This window comes from Salmo salar, chromosome ssa14, assembly GCF_905237065.1.
Source record: "Salmo salar chromosome ssa14, Ssal_v3.1, whole genome shotgun sequence".
Lineage (NCBI taxonomy): Eukaryota > Metazoa > Chordata > Actinopteri > Salmoniformes > Salmonidae > Salmo > Salmo salar.
Window position 1 is genome coordinate 20,592,622 of NC_059455.1, and position 21,487 is coordinate 20,614,108.

At 41.8% G+C, this 21,487-nt stretch overlaps 1 protein-coding gene across 4 annotated transcripts in view; it reads left to right on the plus strand.

Annotated features, from left to right (window-relative positions):
• The first annotated feature begins 2,554 nt into the window (after positions 1-2,554).
• LOC106569043 (high affinity cAMP-specific 3',5'-cyclic phosphodiesterase 7A) overlaps positions 2,555-21,487 on the plus strand; it is a 52,930-nt gene continuing 33,997 nt past the window's right edge. For all 4 annotated transcript variants that reach the window (XM_014139990.2, XM_014139991.2, XM_014139992.2 and 1 more), the window contains exon 1: positions 2,555-3,497. In XM_014139990.2, coding sequence (XP_013995465.2) covers positions 3,360-3,497 — 138 coding nt within the window. In that variant the 5' untranslated portion in view covers positions 2,555-3,359. The remainder of the gene's footprint in view (positions 3,498-21,487) is intronic.

Here is a 21,487-nt window from a genome sequence, read left to right on the forward strand (position 1 = left end):
ATAAAATGTGTTTTGATTTGATTTGACATATAAAGTATCAGATTTGATGAGAGCACATATGGCTGATAAAGTGAACATATGGCAGGAGGAGTGAATAGTTAGTCCTTCCTGTTTTACGGACTGTCCTCTGACGTAAATGCAAAGTTTATTTTGGGAGAAAAAATACCCTGTCATTGATTCTGATCAGAGGTCACCTCTGCTAATCTCTGAGCCATAATTGTTATTTGGATTTTTTCCTGTTGGATGACATGTGATGGTGGTGACTGAGCATTCAGTACACACACACACACACACACACACACACACACACACACACACACACACACACACACACACAGACACACACACACACACAAACACACACACACACAGACAGACAGACACACACACACACACACACACACACACACACACACACACACACACACAAACAAACAAACGAGTGTGGGCCTCCTGGGAAACACCCAGATGGAAGACTCACCTGTGCTGTATTAGTGACTTCCTGGCTGGCTCCTCAAGGGTCCCGCTGGTGAAAAGCATGTCTACACTGGGACTAGTCTGTGGTGAAAACACTGTGTTGGGGAAGTCATTAATTGAAATGAATACCCTTTTACTTGGCCGTTGGAATAATATGTGTAGTAAAGCTTCAGTTACAATCATAGAGAACATGAAATGATGTAGAAAAGTGTATTAAAAAGTGTAAACACATCTTACATCCATTTAAAGAATCCTTAAAAAATGTGAAACAACATTTTGCTTGTGAAATGGAGTACCTACAAGGTTGGTGTTATTTTTCACTCTGATTCCTCTATCTGTCTTGATACAAGCTAGCTGCCATAAGGTCTGTACTGTATGCGGTGAGTTCATGTTGCAGCATCAGCACTGTAACTTAGTTTAGCTGCAGTTGTAAATCCTTGCCCCATAGCTTGCCTTTGCTGGCCTGGAGCTCCCATGCATGACCTACTTTTGGACTGGAACACTCTCTCTCGCTCGCAGGCAGGCACACACACACACATACACTAGCACAATGTTACTGTACCAAATAATACCTCCCCTATCCTATCATGAGCTCATGGTTTGATGAGGCTTTTTCTCTCTCTCAAAGTCCAGGGGTCAGAAGTAGTACACTATATAGGGGATAGGGTGCCATTTAGGAAGGGGACAACGTGTTTAATGTTCTGTCGGGCATGTTTCCTGTGTTAAGGGCTTTAGTCAAATTACTCTCTGTAAATTACATATTAGTTTAAAGGGCCAATCTGCAGTTGCCACATCCATGTCTGGATTTATGAATTAATTATATATACTCATTGGATTTTTGTTTATTTACTTAACCTTTATTTATCTAGGCAAGTCAGTTAAGGACAAATTCTTATTTACAATGACGGCCTACCCCGGCCAAACCCGGGCGATGCTGGGCCAATTGTGCCCTATGGGACTCTCAATCACGGCCGATTGTGATACAGCCTGGAATCTAACCAGATGCAGTACCATAGACCGCTGCGCCACTCGGGATTCTTGAAGAATATAAGTTATAAATGACTCATGAGCTTAGTTCAACTGTCGTACCCCATCAGAACCCGAAATATAAGCTTGTTTTACTCCAATGTTTGTAAACAATTGAAATGTAAACAAACCCTGTATAGCCTCAACACATTTAAAACTATCATTTTGATATATTGGATGGTCAGTCCTTGCATCAATAGCTCTGTCTATGAATTTAAGAATGGTTACATTTCTCCAGGCTCATCCCTCAGCTTTTTACCAAAACAGAGGTGGGGTGTCCGCTTTGTTATTGATTCATCTGCCCCTTTAAGAAGGTTTGCCTATACTCCTCACCCCTATTCCATCTAGACTGTCCTCTAGACTTCCTTTGGAATCTGAACAATGTAGACCAACAATGCAATAAACACACACATCAAGTAAAAACAATAGTTTCAACTAAAATGTGTCCAGACTAACATATAACTGATTTAGATTTCTTCCAAAGTAGGCCTATACATGTGAGGACAAAGTAAGCCACATTTACATTCTGTTCTCCATTGATTCAGCAGTTATCTCTGCAATAATCCACTAATCATGTTACCTGTAGTTTAGAGCTGTGCACAATTGGCCCAGTGTCGTCCGGGTTAGGGTTTGGCCAGGGAAGGCAGTCATTGTAAATAAGAATTTGTTCTTAACTGACTTGCCTAGTTAAATAAAGGTTAAATAAATAAATAGTTTACACTGTACAATTGGTATTTTAATATAAGAAAACCTAGGTAGCGTATAAATACATTATATCTGTGACAGGGTCATCTGGGGATAGGATAATCTGTGATAGTAAGTAAACAAACAAGACCTACTCAATCAAATACGGGGTCCTAGTTCCCCTGGTTGGGAACCACTGTACTACAGTGACAAAATGGGACGAGAGAGCGCTGCGCTTTTCATGCTGCCAATAGACTTCTATGTATTATATGAGCAGTTCCTCTTCATCCAATCACAAAGAGGGTAACATCCCATAGATAAATACAATTGGACGTTTCAGACAGGGCGCATTAGATAGTCGACAGCTCCACCTACCTCTGGTGGGAATTTATGTTTGGGAAGAAGGTAGAGTCAGCTAAAGGAAATACACGGACTCCGGTGGCGTTGTAGTCTTTGTTGTTACTGTTAATTATTGGACCCATGGTAAATGATTTGTTTCGGAGTGTACGGTCATGAAGAACCCATATTAACCCCGTGTTGCTACATGGACAGTCTGTGCGCTACGGTAATCTATGCCAGCAACGCGGTGAAAATGGACTGAATGCATGCAGAATACTTTCTCTACCACCACCACTTCAAGCAGGGACAGAATAAATACACATTTAGTTGTACATTTCCTTTTTATATAACATTGTAGATGAAGGCTCTTATTTTCGGAATATTTTTTCCGTCTACGTTTTCATCGTCTGGTTTTGATTTGCTTTGGCGCGCACAGTCCCCATTAAACAAGGATATATATTGTTAAATATGAGGAAGCAATTTATTACAGAGATACCAAAAAGAAAGAGGCCTTTCCGTTTTCACGCCCGGATTTGAGTTCAGTAGGGGAATAATGGTGAAAAATCCAAATGGATGAAATATGGATATTGGAACACAATATTAGAGCAGTTGGATTGCTATCGATAACGTGACGTGCAAGTTTGATGAATCAAAAAAATAGAACAACCCATTTCTTCTACACTCAAATCTATTCGACTCAAATAAAGGGAAGTGGAACTGTTATTGGAATTACCACATTTTCAGTTGTGCCAGCAGCTTAAATGCAAATTTTTCTATGCGTTTTATGTTGCTTTTTTATTGCAATTTGAGCTGGACCGAGCATTGACTGTTCAATGGAAGTATGTTATCAGTTACCGGTTTTGCCTCTAGACAGGCCGGTTCCTAAACATGTTCTCAGCCGCAGGGGAGCCATTAGCTTCAGCTCCAATTCTTATTTTTTTGGTGGACCTGCCCCAAGACAGCTGGCCAAGGTAAGAGCAAGGGAAATAGCAATCTGGGGAATAAACAAAACCAATTTGATGCTTTCATTTTCAGCTATCAAATCAAGATTGGGGTTGTGCTTGCTGCCAGGAAATATTTGTATAGTTATATATTTTTGATGGAAACAAAGTAGCCATATTCCTTTATCTGTTTACATTTTTAGTGGCCCACCAAATTAATTGTTATCACAATTGTTATCGCATCATATTGATCAAGTTGACCCTTCCACAGGAATGCTCACAGTGGACTGATCTATCATCTTTATCATAATCTCTTAGATCAGTGAGATGCCTGACTTGACCTGGGTGACAAAACCCTCATCCCTAATAATGTGACCAAAGAAAACATTACTGTGATATTATTGTACTAATGTTTTAAGCCCCTCCTTATCTGTAATGCAAAGAGGTTTTGATCCATTAAAGCTGATTGAAGTGGACCAAAACAGCTCATCTGTCTCAAAGTGAACAATATTCCATGTACTCTCTGGTCTGGGCTGTTGACAACATTGCACAGTAGAGGCCTTGTTTTTCATGCCATGCGTTCAAGACAGTTTTTGACAAGTGTTTCTGTCTGGCTCCAACAGCTCTGGATAACTTGTAAAGATGGCACAGTAAAGTTTTTAACTAGTCCAAATCAAGTTTTATTGGTCACATACACATGGTTAGCAGATGTTATTGCGGGTGTAGCGAAATGCTTATGCTTCTAGATCCGACAGTGCAGCAGTATCTAACAGGTGGTATCCAACAATTCCACAACAAAACCTAATACACATAATCTAGTAAAGGAATGGGATGAGAATATATAAGTATAAAATATATGGATGAGCAGTGACAGAGTGGCTAAGATGGAATAGACAGCATATACAATAGAATAGATAGTGAAGGATACAGTATATACAGTCGGATGTTTACATACACATAGGTTGGAGTCATTAAAACTTGTTTTTCAACCACTCCATACATTTCTTCTTAACAAGCTTTAGTTTTGGAAAGTCGGTTAGGACATCTACTTTGTGCATAACACAAGTCATTTTTCCAACAATTGTTTACAGACAGATTATTTCACTTATAATTCACTGTTTCACAATTCCAGTGGGTCAGAAGTTTACATACACTAAGTTGACTATGCCTTTAAACAGCTTGGGAAATTCCTGGAAATGATGTCATGGCTTTAGAAGCTTCTGATAGGCTAATTGACATCATTTGAGCCAATTGGAGGTGTACCTGTGGATGTATTTCAAGGCCTACCTTCAAACTCAGTGCCTCTTTGCTTGACATCATGGGAAAATAAAAAGAAATCAGCCAAGACCTCAGAAAAATGTGTAGACCTCCACAAGTCGGGTTCATCCTTGGGAGCAATTTCCAAATGCCTGAAGGTACCACGTTCATCTGTACAAACAATAGTAGTATGCAAGTATAAACACCGTGGGACCACGCAGCCATCATACCGCTCAGGAAGGAGACACGTTCTGTCTCCTAGAGATGAACGTACTTTGGTGCGAAAATGCAAATCAATCCCAGAACAACAGCAAAGGACCTTGTGAAGATGCTGGAGGAAACAGGTACAAAGGTATCTATATCCACAGTAAAACGAGTCCTATATCTACATAACCTGAAAGGCCGCTCAGCAAGGAAGAAGCCGCTGCTCCAAAACTGCCATAAAAAAGCCAGACTACGGTTTGCAACTGCACATGGGGACAAAGATCGTACTTTTTGGGGAAATGTCCTCTGGTCTGATGAAACAAAAATAGAACTGTTTGGCCATAATGACCATCATTATGTTTGGAGGAAAAAGGGGGACGCATGCAAGCCGAAGAACACCATCCCAACTGTGAAGCACGGGGGTGGCAGCATCATATTGTGGGGGTGCTTTGCTGCAGGAGGGACTGGTGCACTTCAAAAAATAGATGGCATCATGAGGTAGGAAAATGATGTAGATATATTGAACCAACATCACAAGACATCAGTCAAGAAGTTAGAGCTTGGTCGCAAATGGGTCTTCCAAATGGACAATGACCCCAAGCATACTTCCAAAGTTGTGGCAAAATGGCTTAAGGACAACAAAGTCAAGGTATTGGAGTGGCCATCACAAAGCCCTCACTTCAATCCTATAGAAAGTTTGTGGACAGAACTGAAAAAGCATGTGCGAGCAAGGAGGCCTACAAACCTCACTCAGTTACACCAGCTCTGTCAGGAGGAATGGGCCAAAATTCACCCAACTTATTGTGGGAAGCTTGTGGAAGGCTACCTGAAACATTTGACCCAAGTTAAACAATTTAAAGGCAATGCTACCAAATACTAATTGAGTGTATGTAAACTTCTGACCCACTGGGAATGCGATGAAAGAAATAAAAGCCGAAATACATAATTCTCTCTGCTATTATTCTGCTATTTCATATTCTTAAAATAAAGTGATGATCCTAACTGACCTAAAACAGGGAATTGTTACTCGGATTACATGTCAGGAATTGTGAAAAACTGAGTTTAAATGTATTTGTCTAAGGTGTATGTAAACTTCCGACTTCAACTGTACATATGAGATGAGTCATGCAAGATATGTAATCATTCTTAAAGTGGCATTATTAAAGTGACTGGTGATCCATTTATTAAAGTGGCCATTGATATCAAGTCTGTAGGTAGGCAGCCACCTCTCTGTGCTAGTGGTGGCTGTTTAACAATCTGATGGCCTTGAGATTGAAAAATAGTTTCTATCTCTCTGTCCCAGCTTTGATGCACCTGTGTTGACCTTGCCTTCTGGATGGAAGCGGGGTGAACAGGTAGTGGCTTGGGTGGTTATTGTCTTTTATTATCTTTTTTGCCTTCCTGTGACATCAGGTGTTGTTGGTGTCCTGGAGGGCAGGTAGTTTGCCCATGGTGATGCGTTGTGCAGAACGCACCACCCTCTGGAGAGCCCTGCGGTTGTGTGCGGTGCAGTTGCCGTACCAGGCGGTGATACAGCCCGAAAGGATGCTCTCAATTGTAAAAGTTAGTGAGGGTTTTCGGTGACAAACCACATTTTTTTTCAGCCTCCTGAGGTTGAAGAGGTGCTGTTGTGCCTTCTTCACCACACTGTCTGTGTGTGTGGATCATTTCAGTTTGTCGGTGATATGTACACCGAGGAACTTAAAACGTTCCACCTTCTCCACTGCTGTCCTGTTGATGTGGATAGGGAGGCGCTTCCTTTGCTTTTTCCTGAAGTCCACGATCATCTCTTTTGTTTTGCTGACATTGAGTGAGAGGTTATTTTCCTGACACCACACTCCGAGGGCCCTCACCTCCTCCCTGTAGGCTGTCTTGTCGTTGTTGGTAATCAAGCCTACTACTGTAGTGTCGTCTGCAAACTTGATGATTGAGTTGGAGGCGTGCATGGCCACGCAGTCGTGGGTGAACAGGGAGTACAGGAGAGGGCTGAGAAGGCACCCTTGTGGGGCCTTAGTGTTGAGGATTAGCGGAGTGGAGATGTTGTTTCCTACCTTCACCACCTGGGAGCGACCTGTCAGGATGTCCAGCACCCAGTTGTACAGGGCGGGGTCGAGACCCAGGGTCTCAAGCTTAATGATGAGTTTGGAGGGTACTATGGTGTTGAATGCTGAGCTGTAGTCAATGAACAGCATTCTTACATAGGTATTCCTCTTGTCCTGATGGGATAGGGCAGTGTGATGGCGATTGTATCGTCTGTGGACCTATTGGGGCGGTAAGCAAATTGGAGTGGGTGGAGGTGATATGATCCTTGACTAGTCTCTCAAAGCAATTCATGATGACAGAAGTGAGTGCTACAGGGCGATAGTCATTTAGTTCAGCTACCTTAGCTTTCTTTGGAATCAGCATCTGTAACTGCCACTCCTTGGTGTTGGAACCATCCATGCAGAAGGGGTACATATTGGGTTGGCCTACTGGGATGGCCTGGTGTACTCTGGAGGTTTCTATGCCCCATATGACCTCTGTCTGCATCTGTATAGCAGATATACTGTAGTAGAAGCCTGCTGACACTTTAACAAACAAACCTACAGAAGAAGGAAAAACGCATAATAACCACAGCATAAACCTGAAATATACACAAAGCTGTTATTTTAATTAAAAGGTGCTCAATCTAAGTAGCCATAATAAAGGACATTGGATAACACTTAAAGTGGAATTGACAGCCCTTTAATTACTTTGCACATGTGAAACAAGTGATTAATATTACATTCCCAGTTTATGCTACAAAACCAACTTTATAAGAGGTTTTAAAAATAGGTTCTATTTGACTCAACGTTCCATGACATACACTAAGGCATTGCGGGCAGAATAGATGGATGCAGTTCAATGCATGTTTAATATAATTCACCAATACATTTCTTGCTAGTCCATAAAATATTGCTATCAGGTTGTAAATCACAGCTGGCCTGGTACATTGTTTGCTGTCTCCATTTGTGATGCACTGTTTCAATGACTCAATATTTTGGACAAAAACGGACGAATGTCAGTAAAGCTGGGAATGTCAATACAATCAGACTAGCAAGGGCAATGATCAGAAGTGGTGAGTGACTGACTTTTTCCCCTCATCGTTTTTTCAGTGGCTATACACAGCTAGAGATGCAGGTGTCATTTGGTTAGCTAGCAAGAACCTGAATGACTGTTATCCAGTTAGCTAGCATATCTTTTGCGTTCGCAAATGCACTCTGGCTATCTAGCTACTCTGATTTCACGAGTACTCTCGTCTGAGTGTGCCAGAGCTCAGAATAACTGATGAATTTACGAACGTGCAACACCCGCTGAATATGACCGTGTCAATAAACATAGGCAGGCAAAAAAATTTTATAGTTAGTAACGAATGCTCTGGATAACATGTAAACAGCCTAACCAACTGTTAGGGTGAGTAAAATGGTCAGAGTGGGGTGTTCTCACATTGTATCGGCGAGTAGCAAGCTAGCTAACTTTAGCCAGTTAGCCTGGGTACTTGGTTGGGACAAGCGTGCATTGGCAGGCAAGCTGGAGAAGGATGAGTAGGCTACAATTCCCCATCGTTTATCAGTGCAGCATTGATAGCCTACTAGCTGAAAGTTGAAGAGGGTTTATCTAATGTTCCTTCGTTAGATTTTAGCACATCGTGCTCTGTGCATAACTGAGGGGGAGAGAGCCTACCTTTTCACAGTTGTTTGATCAATAGGACTGTAAAGTTCCCAATCCCGTGGTATTTGCAGAAATCCATTCAGGTGTATTTTGTGACATTTAGTGAATGCATTCTAATAATCTAAAGTTGCGCTGTTGCAACTGCCTGTGGCAAATGGCTTGTTTGTATAAAGGCCTACTGTAGCTCTGACTGGCTATGGCATATAGGTCTGTGTAAACTCCGGTCCTGGACGAGACATGTTTTTATTCCGTTTTATTTACTGCAGTGTCTATTAATCGCTTTCCCACTCTATATTGCTATACAATTTTCACAAATGCCTTAGTATACGTATACGTAATAAAATGACCGTATCTCAGTGCTTGCTTGTCAGAAAATGAAAAAAAAATAAAAAAGTGTCATTCTTTCTGGGCGTGTATATGAACAGATTTTAATAAGACATTTGATAAAATGCTGTCAGTTCCACTTTAAGGTGGTTGTAAAGATAAAAATAAAAAAAATTGGTGCATGTGACCAATAAAAGTTCATTTGATTTGAAAGGGTTTATGATAGAGGTCGACCGATTATGATTTTTCAACGTCGATACCGATTTATTGGAGGACCAAAAAAAGTGGATACCGATTAATCGGACGATTTTTATATATATATATATATATATATATTTGTAATAATGACAATTACAACAGTACTGAATGGACACTTTTATTTTAACTTAATATAATACATAAATAAAATCAATTTACTCTCAAATAAATAATGGAACATGTTCAATTTGGTTTAAATAATGCAAAAACACAGTGTTGGAGAAGAAAGTAAAAGTGAAATATGTGACATGTAAAAAAGCTCCTTGCTCAGAACATGAGAACATGTGAATGCTGGTGGTTCCTTTTAACATGAGTCTTCAATATTCCCAGTTAAGAAGTTTTAGGTTGTAGTTATTATAGGAATTATAGGACTATTTCTCTCTATACCATTTGTATTTCATATACCTTTGACCAGGGGTTCTTAAACTTTTTCAGCCTGGGACCCAAATGAGAAATTCTGTTTTCCTGGGACCCAAGCTTAGGAAAATATGCAACTATATGTAAATATCGGTAAATTTCATTGCCCTTATGCCTAAAAAAAATGCAATATAGACAAAAACAAATAACAATGAAATACCCATAAATATTTTCATGTTTATTTTTCCCCATTAAAAACACTTTTACATACCTGTCTAGGTTGGAACTGTTGCGGTTAAAATACATACTTTTTATTCTGAACTGGAATAAACTGATTGATCACATCACACAGATGTAGACCAGAAAACACACACATACACACAGTCCTAATGAGAGGTGTGTGGCTGGTTGAAGTTTTCAACAAGGATGTCTATTCTGGGCTCAGTTTTTGACAGTACAACACTGAGGTGATGCTCAGCATTGACACTGTTTCTGTACTTGAGAACTCTGACTTGCATAGGTATGTGGTGCCAAACTGGATCAGAACATCTACTGCTTTCTCAGTCAGGTGAGGAGACCACTTCCTGCTGCAGATGAGCAACCCAGAACTGTATGAGTGTTTACATCAAAAAGCATCTTGCTTTAATCAGTTTATTCCAGTTCCGCATAAAAAGTATTACTTGTAACAGCAACATTTCCAACCTAGACTTGTTATCAACAATTTCTACAGTAAAATGTACAGTAGGCCTGAATTTTTCATCTTCATCTGTACTGTTTCTTAGGGTTGCACTATCAGTAGCTAGTTAGCTTGCTTTGGCTAACGTTAGTTATTAGCTGTGTAACGTTACAAGGCCAGGGGATTGTTTAAAAGAGAAACTCACATCTACTACTATGAGAGAGTACTCCCTTATTTCTGCTTGTCATCACCTCTTATAAAATGACAACAATGCCTTGTTAGTTGACTTACTTTTCCTCTTTCGAAGCACTGTTTCCTGAAGCATTCTGCCCTGTTCTGAAAGAACTCCCTGGGTTTACTGTCATGTTGTGCCTGGATGTTTGGTCAGGACGTGTAATTTTATTCATTTGTTCGTTTTGAGAGACTCATTACAAAGCACTTCCCCACACAAAACACATTGTGGGCGCTCCTCGTTATTTCTCAAAGTTTGTATGAAAGAGACACAAAGTCATCACTGTATTTGCGTTTCATGACAATTGACCTCAGTCAGAACTTTTGGCTAGCATGAGTCCATTTCATGACAGCGGTGAGTGATGGCGAGCGGGAATAACAAGTCGGTGGCTTGAACGACAGCGCTGCAGCGTGTGTGTCGCGGAGTGATCTTCAAGAAAACTGCAGAAAAAAGATCCGGTAAACCGCGAAGCACACAGGCATCTCCCTCTCCCAGTTGCCAAACAGAGCAGAGACCGCTGCTAAACAGAGAGCGCACTGAACCGAGAGCGCAGTTGCACTTGGCCAAATCAATTCCAGTAATGAATGAAATAATTATACATTTACGTCGCGAGCCACCATTAACAGGTCCGCGACCCATACTTTTTAGAAACGCTGCTTTTGACTATTAGATGTTCTTATAGGCACTATAGTATTGCCAGCCTAATCTCGGGAGTTGATAGGCTTGAAGTCATAAACAGCACTGTGCTTCAAGCATTGCGATGAGCTGCTGGCAAACGCAGGAAAGTGCTGTTTGAATGAATGCTTACGAGCCTGCTGCTGCCATTCACCGCTTAGTCGGACTGCTCTATCAAATATCAAATCATAGACTTAATTATAATATAATAAACACACAGAAATACGAGCCTTAGGTCATTAATATGGTCAAATCCGGAAACTCATTTCGAAAATAAAATGTTTACTCTTTCAGTGAAATATGGAACTTTTACGTATATTATCGAACGGGTGGCAACCCTAAGTCTACATATTGCTGTTACATTGCACAACCTTCAATGTCATGTCATAGTTATGTCAAATTCGGGCAAATTAATTACGGTCTTTGTTAGGAAGAAATGGTCTTCACACAGTTCGCAACGAGCCAGGCGGCCCAAACTGCTGCGTATACCCTGACTCTGCTTGCACTGAATGCAAGAGAAGTATTGATTTTAAGAAAGGCATTGAGGTTTATGGTTAGGTACATTGGTGCAACGACTGTGCTTTTTTCGCGAATGCGCTTTTGTTAAATCATCACCCATTTGGTGAAGTAGGCTGTGATTCAATGATAAATTAACAGGCGCCGCATTGATTATATGCAATGCAGGACAAGCTAGTTAAACTAGTAATGTCATCAACCATGTGTAGTTAACTAGTGATTATGTTAAGATTGATCGTTTTTTATAAGTTTAATGCTAGCTAGCAACTTACCTTGGCTCCTTGCTGCACTCTTGTAACAGGTGGTCAGCCTGCAACGCAGTCTTCTCGTGGATTGCAATGTAATCGGCCATAATTGGTGTCCAAAAATGCAGATTACCGATTGTTTTGAAAACTTGAAATCGGCCCCAATTAATCGGCCATGCCGATTAATCGGTTGACATCTAGTTTAGTTTATAAGTAGTTAATGCCCTTAATTATTAGGTAAAATGTAGTTGAAAAGTCATTAACAAGCAGTTGTTTTACTACTTTTATTGAAAGAAAACCGTAGACTATACTTGATTTGTTTCTTTCCTAGTGTTAGCGCAATGACTGGAAGTCTTTGGGTATTTGCTAACATGCTAGTAGATACCTATAGACTTCCTGTCATTGTGCTAATGCTAGTTAGCATTGGCTCATGAAACTACCTCTAACTTCCTTCATACTGGACACAGAGACATAAAAATGGTATCCACAAGTTCATCTGACTCTGGTGAAGTAGATAAAGGGCTTCATGGCCAAAATCCCGAAGTATCCCTTTAAAAGTTTCTGAGAGGTTTCTTTCTTTTAGTTGAAGACATCATGTTTTCTGTTATTAGAGATATTCTCTTCATATTCATACTTGATCAATGGAATCTTTATCTACTTTAAATTGTTATATGTTTACATAATACGATTGCAAATGGAACTATTCATGAGGTAGATATAACATGATGGTCCTTACCTCACACTTCACCTCTAACTCCCCTGCAGGCTTAACAGCCCTGCATCACTCTGTGTTCTGTGAGAGGCCAGTAAGGGTCTGTGATTAGTTTATGAACCCCTCACAATGCTCCAGTACAGACTGTTTGCCTTTCCCCTATATTGTTCATTGTCTTTTATGGCCCTCCATGAGCCAGACCTCATGGTCTGTTCCATTAAGAGAAGAGCCCATCCAGTACACACACACACACACACACACACCCTCTGAAGTGGGATTTACTACAGGTAACGCACTGGAAGGAATGTGGAGATGCTCACGCTGCTCTCCACACTGAAGTGCCACAATTCATGGGGATACTTTAAATTTGTGAAGCACCTTAGAACAGTTTTAGCTCTTGTTTATTTTACAGTTTAGAGACCGCATGTGTTTTGGGGACAGGACACACAGAGGCTAAGGGAGAGTTCATCTGTCCTGTACTTTCCTCCTCTTTTAGCTTTATTAGTTACATCTCTGTAGTCAGCCAGCCCACTAGAGCTGATATGGGATAAACCTGAGCAATGCAAGGTTTACTTGCCCTAGAGTAATAGCCCAGACTAATAAACCTGATTGGTCTGTCTGCTTGATTGATGGATACAATTCAGATTTTAAATGTCATGGCACCTCAAACACCAAGTCGTTCGCTGCAATGGACTTAGTGTACAGCTACAGCATAATGAAGATTACAGTCCAGGTATTTTCTGAGTCGCTCAGTGACGCAGATGCTATGCATTTTTTCAGAAGCACGCCAGAATGTGTCATCTGCTGTGGAAGTGAATAATCTGTTTTAGCCGGGCTACTCATCAGACTAGCTTGTAGTTAATAGATATGGCTGTCTAAGGTGTGTGTATACTAAACTTTGCTAAGATGTTTAGACCTTATGAATAATACAGGATGATGCAGATGGAGATAAGGAGACTGCTGTTGAATGGGCCAGTGACGTCAAGAGGTGCAGGATGCTGTATGAGTGATGTGGGTAGGACTAGGGAGCCTGTTTAAACATGAAAGCCAAAGCCCCTGTGACTGTGTGATTGTGTGTCCATAGTTGAACCACATCAAAGGCATCTGATCTGACTGACAAACGGTCATCTGAACATGTACATTGCATTGTCTGTCCTCTGCAGCAACAACATAGTATTGGATTGCAGGTACTGTCTCTAGCTAAGTCAGGGATGGGCAACTTTGAGAGAAAGAGAAAAACTGCTGATGCACAACCACATTTTGAAATTGAGACCCTGACTGAGTTTTTTAAAACTATTTTCTACATTGTGGAATAACAGTGAAGACATCACAATTGTGAAATGACACATGGAATCATGTAGTAACCAAAAAAGTGTTAAACAAATCAAAATATATTTTATATTTGAGATTCTTCAAAGTAGCCACCATTTGCCTTGATGACAGCTTTGCACACTGTGTTTTCTCAACCAGCTTCATGAGGTAGTCACTGGAATGCATTTCAGTTGGCAGGTGTGCCTTGTTAGAAGTACATTTGTGGAATTTCTTTCCTCCTTAATGCGTTTGAGCCAATCAGTGGTGTTGTGACAAGGAAGGGGTGGTATACAGAAGATAGCATTATTTGGTAAAACACCAAGTTCATATTGTGGCAAGAACAGCTCAAATAAGCAAAGAGAAATGACAGTCCATCATTACTTTAAGACATGAAGGTCAGTCAATCCGGAAAATGTCAAGAACTTTGACAGTTTCTTCAAGTGCAGTCCCAAAAACCATCAAGCGCTATGATGAAACTGGCTCTCGTGAGGACCGCCACAGGAAAGGAAGACCGAGAGTTACCTCTGCTGCAGAGGATAAGTTCATTCGATTTAACTGCACCTCAGATTGCAGCCCAAATAAATGCTTCACAGAGTTCAAGTAAAAGACACATCTCAACATAAACTGTTCAGATGAGACTGCTTGAATCAGGCCTTCGTGGTCAAATTTTCTTCTTTACATTTAACCAGGCAATTCAGTTAAGAACAAATTCTTAACAGTGGGTTAACTGCCTTATTCAGGGGCAGAACAACAGATTTTTACCTTGTCAGCTCAGGGATTCGATCCAGCAACCTTTCAATTACTAGCCCAAAGCTCTAACCACTAGGCTACCTGCCAAATTGCTACAGAGAAACCACTACAAAAAGGCACCAATAATAACAAGAGACTTGCTTGGGCCAAGAAACATGAGCAATGGACATTAGACTGGTGGAAATCTGTCCTTTGGTCTGATGAGTCCAAATTTTGAGATTTTTGGTTCAAACCGTGTCTTTGAAAGACACAGAGTAGGTGAACAATACCCCATAATGTGAAGGAAAAATGGCGCCGGAAGAAATGGCAGCAGTTTTGCGGCGCCCAACCAATTGTGCTATGTGTTTATTTTCACGTTATTTTTAACTTATTTTGTACATAATGTTTCTGCCACCGTATCTTAAGGCAAAAAAGAGCTTCTGGATATCAGGACAGAGATCACTCACCTCGGATTAGACAAAGATTTTTTCTACAACGAAGAGGACGCACAATACATTCTCCAAATACCCCACAGGGCCGACATCCCCGTTATTTGCAAGAGGAAGCGACACAGATACAGAGGACAAAGAGCCGGATGCCTGGTCAGGACCTGGAGAAAGCGATTGGAAAGCTGCCGTTACCGTCAATACTACTTGCCAATGTGCAATCATTGGACAATAAATTAGACGAGTTACGATCACGAATATCCTACCAACAGGACATCAAAAACTGTAATATCCTATGTTTCACGGAATCGTGGCTGAATGACAACATGGATATTCAGCTAGCGGGATATACGCTGCACCAGCAAGATAGAACAGCACACTCCGGTGGGACGGTCTGTGCATATTTGTAAACAACAGCTGGTGCATGAAATCTAAGGAAGTCTCTAGATTTTGCTCGCCTGAAGTAGAGTATATTGTGATAAATTGCAGGCCACACTATTTGCCTAGAGAGTTTTCAGCTATACTTTTCGTGGTTGTTTATTTACCACCACAGACAGATGCTGGCACTAAGACCGCACTCAGTCAGCTATATAAGGAAATAAGCAAACAGGAAACTTCTCACCCAGAGGCGGCGCTCCTAGTGGCCGGAGACTTTAATGCAGGGAAACTTAAATCAGTTCTACCAAATTTCTATCAACATGTTAAATGTGCAACCAGAGGGAAAACAATTCTAGATCACCTGTACTCCACACACAGAGACGCGTACAAAGCTCTCCCTCACCCTCCATTTGGTAAATCCGACCACAACTCTATCCTCCTGATTCCTGCATACAAGCAAAAATTAAAGCAGGAGGCACCAGTGACTCGGTCTACAAAAAAGTGGTCAGATGAAGCAGATGCTAAACTACAGGACTGCTTTGCTGTCACAGACTGGAACATGTTCCGGGATTGTTCCGATGGCATTGAGGAGTACACCACATCAGTCACTGGCTTTATCAATAAGTGCATCGAGGACGTCGTCCCCACAGTGACTGCACGTACATACCCCAAACAGAAGCCATGGATTACAGGCAACATTCGCACTGAGCTAAAGGGTAGAGCTGCCACTTTCAAGGTGTGGGACTGTAACCCGGAAGCTTACAAGAAATCCTGCTATGCCCAGCGACAAACCATCAAACAGGCAAAGCGTCAATACAGGGCTAAGATTGAATCATACTACACCGGCACCGATGCTTATCTTATGTGGCAGGGCTTGCAAACTATTACAGACTACAAAGGGAAGCACAGCCGCGAGCTGCCCAGTGACACGAGCCTACCAGACGAGCTAAATCACTTCTATCCTCGCTTCGAGGCAAGCAACACTGAGGCATGCATGAGAGCATCAGCTGTTCCGGACGACTGTGTGATCACGCTCTCCGTAGCCGACGTGAGTAAGACCTTTAAACAGGTCAACATACACAAGGCTGCGGGGCCAGACGGATTACTAGGACCTGTGCTCCGGGCATCTGCTGACCAACTGGAAAGTGTCTTCACTGACATTTTCAACATGTTCCTGATTTGAGTCTGTAATACCAACATGTTTCAAGCAGACCACCATAGTTCCTGTGCCCAAGAACACAAAGGCAACCTGCCTAAATGACTACAGACCCGTAGCACACACGTCCGTAGCCATGAAGTGCTTTGAAAGGTTGGTAATGGCTCACATCAACACCATTATCCGAGAAACCCTAAACCCACTCCAATTTGCATACCGCCCAAACCGATCCACAGATGATGCAATCTCTATTGCACTCCACACTGCCCTTTCCCACCTGGACAAAAAGAACACTTATGTGAGAACGCTATTCATTGACTACAGCTCAGCGTTCAACACTCTAGTACCCTCAAAGCTCATCACTAAGCTAAGGATCCTGGGACCAAACACCTCCCTCTGCAACTGGATCCTGGACTTCCTGACGGGTCGCCCCCAGGAGGTGAGGGTAGGTACTAACACATCTGCCATGCTGATCCTCAACACGGGAGCTCCCCAGGGGTGCGTGCTCAGTCCCCTCCTGTACTCCTGTTCACCCACGACTGCATGGCCAGGCACGACTCCAACACCATCATTAAGTTTGCAGACGACACAACAGTGGTAGGCCTGATCACCGACAAAGACGAGACAGCCTATAGGAAGGAGGTCAGAGACTTGGCCGGGTGGTGCCAGAATAACAACCTATCTTTCAACGTAACCAAGACTAAGGAGATGATTGTGGAATACAGGAAAAGGAGGACCGAGCATGCCCCCATTCTCAGCAGGAGCAGGTTGAGAGCTTCAAGTTCCTTGGTGTCCACATCAACAACAAACTAGAATGGTCCAAACACACCAAGACAGTTGTGAAGAGGGCACGACAAAGCCTATTCCCCCTCAGGACCCTAAAAAGATTTGGCATGGGTCCTGAGAAGGTCCTGAGAAGGTTCTACAGCTGCAACATCGAAAGCATCCTGATTGGTTGCATCACTGCCTGGTACGGCAATTGCTCGGCCTCTGACCGGAAGGGACTACAGAGGGTAGTGCGTACGGCCCAGTACATCACTGGGGCTAAGCTGCCTACCATCCAGGACCTCTACACCAGGCGGTGTCAGAGGAAGGTCCTAAAAATTGTCACAGTTATAGACTGTTCTCTCTACTGCCGCATAGCAAGCGGTACCGGAGTGCCAAGTCTAGGACAAAAAGGCTTCTCAACAGTTTTTACCCCCAAGCCATAAGACTCCTGAACAAGTAATCAAATGGCTACCCGGACTATTTGCATTGTGTGCCCCCCCCAACCCCTCTTTTTACGCTGCTGCTACTCTCTGTTTATCATATATGCATAGTCACTTTAACTATACATTCATGTACATACTACCTCAATTGGGCCGACCAACCAGTGCTCACACACATTGGCTAACCGGGCTATCTACATTGTGTCCCACCACCCGCCAACCCCTCTTTTACGCTACTGCTACTCTCTGTTCATCATATATGCATAGTCACTTTAACCATATCTACATGTATATACTACCTCAATCAGCCTGACTAACCGGTGTCTGTATGTAGCCTCGCTACTGTATATAGCCTGTCTTTTTACTGTTGTTTTATTTCCTTACTTACCTATTGTTCACCTAATACCTTTTTTGCACTATTGGTTAGAGCCTGTAAGTAAGCATTTCACTGTAAGGTCTACACCTGTTGTATTCGGCGCACGTGACAAATAAATAAACTTTTCGCACCAAAGTACGTTCATCTCTAGGAGACAGAACGTGTCTCCTTCCTGAGCGGTATGACGGCTGCGTGGTTCCATGGTGTTTATACTTGCGTACTATTGTTTGTACAGTTGAACGTGGTACCTTAAGGCATTTGGAAATTGCTCCCAAGGATGAACCAGACTTGTGGAGGTCTTGGCTGATTTCTTTTGATTTCAAGCAATGAGGCACTGAGTTTGAAGGTAGGCCTTGAAATACAGGTATAAAATACAGAAATACAGTGTAGACATTGTTGTACATGACAATTGTAGCTGGAAATGGCAGATTTTTAATGGAATATCTACATTGGCGTACAGAGGCCCATTATCAGCAACCATCACTCCTGTGTTCCAATGGCCCGTTGTATTAGCTAATCCAAGTTTATCATTTTAAAAGGCTAATTGATAATTAGAAAACCCTTTTGCAATTGTGTTATCACAGTTGACAACTGTTGTCCTGATTTAAAGAAGCAATACAACTGGCCATCTTTAGACTAGTTGAGTATCTGGAGCATCAGCATTTGTGGGTTTGATTAAAGACTCAAATTGGCCAGAAACAAAGACTTTCTTCTGAAACTAACCAGTCTATTCTTGTTCTGATTAATGAAGGCTATTCCATGCGAGAATTTGCCAAGAAACTGAAGATCTCGTACAAAGCTGTGTACTACTCCCTTCACAGAACAGCGCCAACTGGTTCTAACCAGAGTAGAAAGAGGAGTAGGAGTCCCCGGTGCACAATTGAGAAGAGGACAATTACATTTGAGTGTCTAGTTTGAGAAACGGACGCCTCACAAGTTCTCAACTGGCAGCTTCATTAAATAGTACCCACAAAACACCAGTCTCAAAGTCAACAGTGAAGAGGCAACTCCGGGATGATGTCCTTCTAGGCAAGAGTTCCTCTATCCAGTGTCTGTGTCCTTTTGCCCATCTTAATCTTTTATTTTTATTGGCTAGTTTGAGATATGGCTTTTTCTTTGCAACTCTGCCTAGAAGAGTTATATAAACAAACAAACATAGGGTTGGAAATGTGTCCGCTGGCCAACAGACTAGGGTCGCCAGTTGCCCATCCCAGAGCTAAGTTCTTCTTAAAATATACATTGATATTTGTCATTTCAGCTTTTGCATATGTTATTTCACCTTTCAGCGCAATTGTCATTTTAGTTTTGTCGCCCTACACCCTAAGGTTCTATGCAAAATAGGGGGAGATTACAGTACGCTACATGTTACAGTATGCATTCCACGGGCCTGTACTTGATAGAATAGCCTTGTTCGAGCTTCAGGTAAATTTACCTGTCATACTGTTTGTGGACGAGTGTCCTGTCAGATTTGAATATATGGTCAACTTTAGTTTGCATGAAGTCTGAATTTGCATATTTTGACAACTTTGAGGCCTAATGGAAGGTTGAACTGTTACTAAACGCAAGCCAAGGTTCCGTCCTAATAATCTGTCCTTTGATAAAGAAAAGTTTGTCTTCTGACCTTATTTTCAACCAGTTTCATTTGCTTGTTTGTGTCATGCCAAACCTGAATTACAGTTCAAACTAGTCTTCTTTCAATCCAGCTCACACATGCTGTCAAACTAGTCTTCTCTTCAAAGCTGATTTCAGAAAGAAATGCCTTGTAAATTCTTGAATGGGAGGGCCTAGGACGCATCTTAATATCTTATTGTAGCTCTCCCCAACCCGCCAGAAACATGATGAGCTGGAAAAACAAACAAACCTGTGTTATGCTGTTTCCTGCTCTCAGATGGCTTTATCATCATCACACGTGACTATGGGACAGAAGCTATGTCGAAGAATGGCACCCTGTTCTCCATATAGTGCACTATTGACCACAGCCCTTTGGGCCCTGCTCAAAAGTAGTGCAAAGGGGTGCCATTTGGGATGTAGACAGACGTCCAGTATGAGATGGTTTGCTGTCATCACATTATTCAACTGGAAAGTATTATGTGGAATATTATCTATAGTGCGTTCGGAAAGTATTCAGACCCCTTGACTTTTTCCACATTTTGCTACGTTACAGCCTTATTATAAAATGGATAAAAAAATGTTTTTAAATCCTCATCAATCTACACACAGTACCCCATAATGACAAAGCGAAAAACCATCAACCCCGACCAACCATCCTCCTTTCGTTTTTTGCCTTAAGTAACCTTCTGTCTTATGTATCCATGCTAAACGTAACATATCATACTAATTTGAATGTCCAGGATTTACTTTTCCTATGTTACGTCTAGTCTATGAGACCAGGTTGCCCACTCAATCTTATCGGCTCCTTAGTTGCTGGACTGCCACTAGGCACAGATGGTATGTGGTTTTGTAGGCTTTCCAATGTGTACAGTGCCTTCAGAAAGTATGGATTAAATAACAAAAAATCCTCAGCAATCTACACAAAATACTCAATAATGATAAAGCAAAAACAGGTTTTTAGAAATGTCTGCAAATGTATATTAAATAAAAAAACTGAAATACCTTATTTACATATGTATTCAGACCCTTTGCTAAGAGACTCGAAATTGAGCTCAGGTGCATCCTGTTTCCATTGATCCTCCTTGAGATGTTTCTACCACTTGATTGGAATCCACCTGTGGTAAATTCAATTGATTGGACATGATTTGGACATGAAAGGCACACACCTGTCTATATAAGGTCCCACAGTTGACAGTGCATGTCAGAGCAAAAACCAAGCCATGAGGTCAAAGGAATTGTCCATAGAGCTCCAACACAGGATTGTGTTGAGGCACAGATCTGGGGAAGGGTATCAATAGATTTCTGCAGCATTGAAGGTCACCAAGAACACAGTGGCCTCCATTTTTAAATGGAAGAAGTTTGGAACCACCAAGACTCTTCCTAGAGCTGGCCGCCTAGCCAAACTGAGCAATTGGGGGAGAATGGCCTTGGTCAGGGAGGTGACCAAGAACCCGATGGTCACTGACAGCTCCAGAGTTCCTCTGTGGAGATGGGAGAACCTTCCAGAAGGACAACCATCTCTGCAGCACTCCACCAATCAGGCCTTTATGGTAGAGTGACCAGACGGCAGCCACTCCTTAATAAAAGGCACATGACAGCCTGCTTGGAGTTTGCCAAAAGGCACTTAAAGGACTCTCAGACCATGAGAAACAATATTCT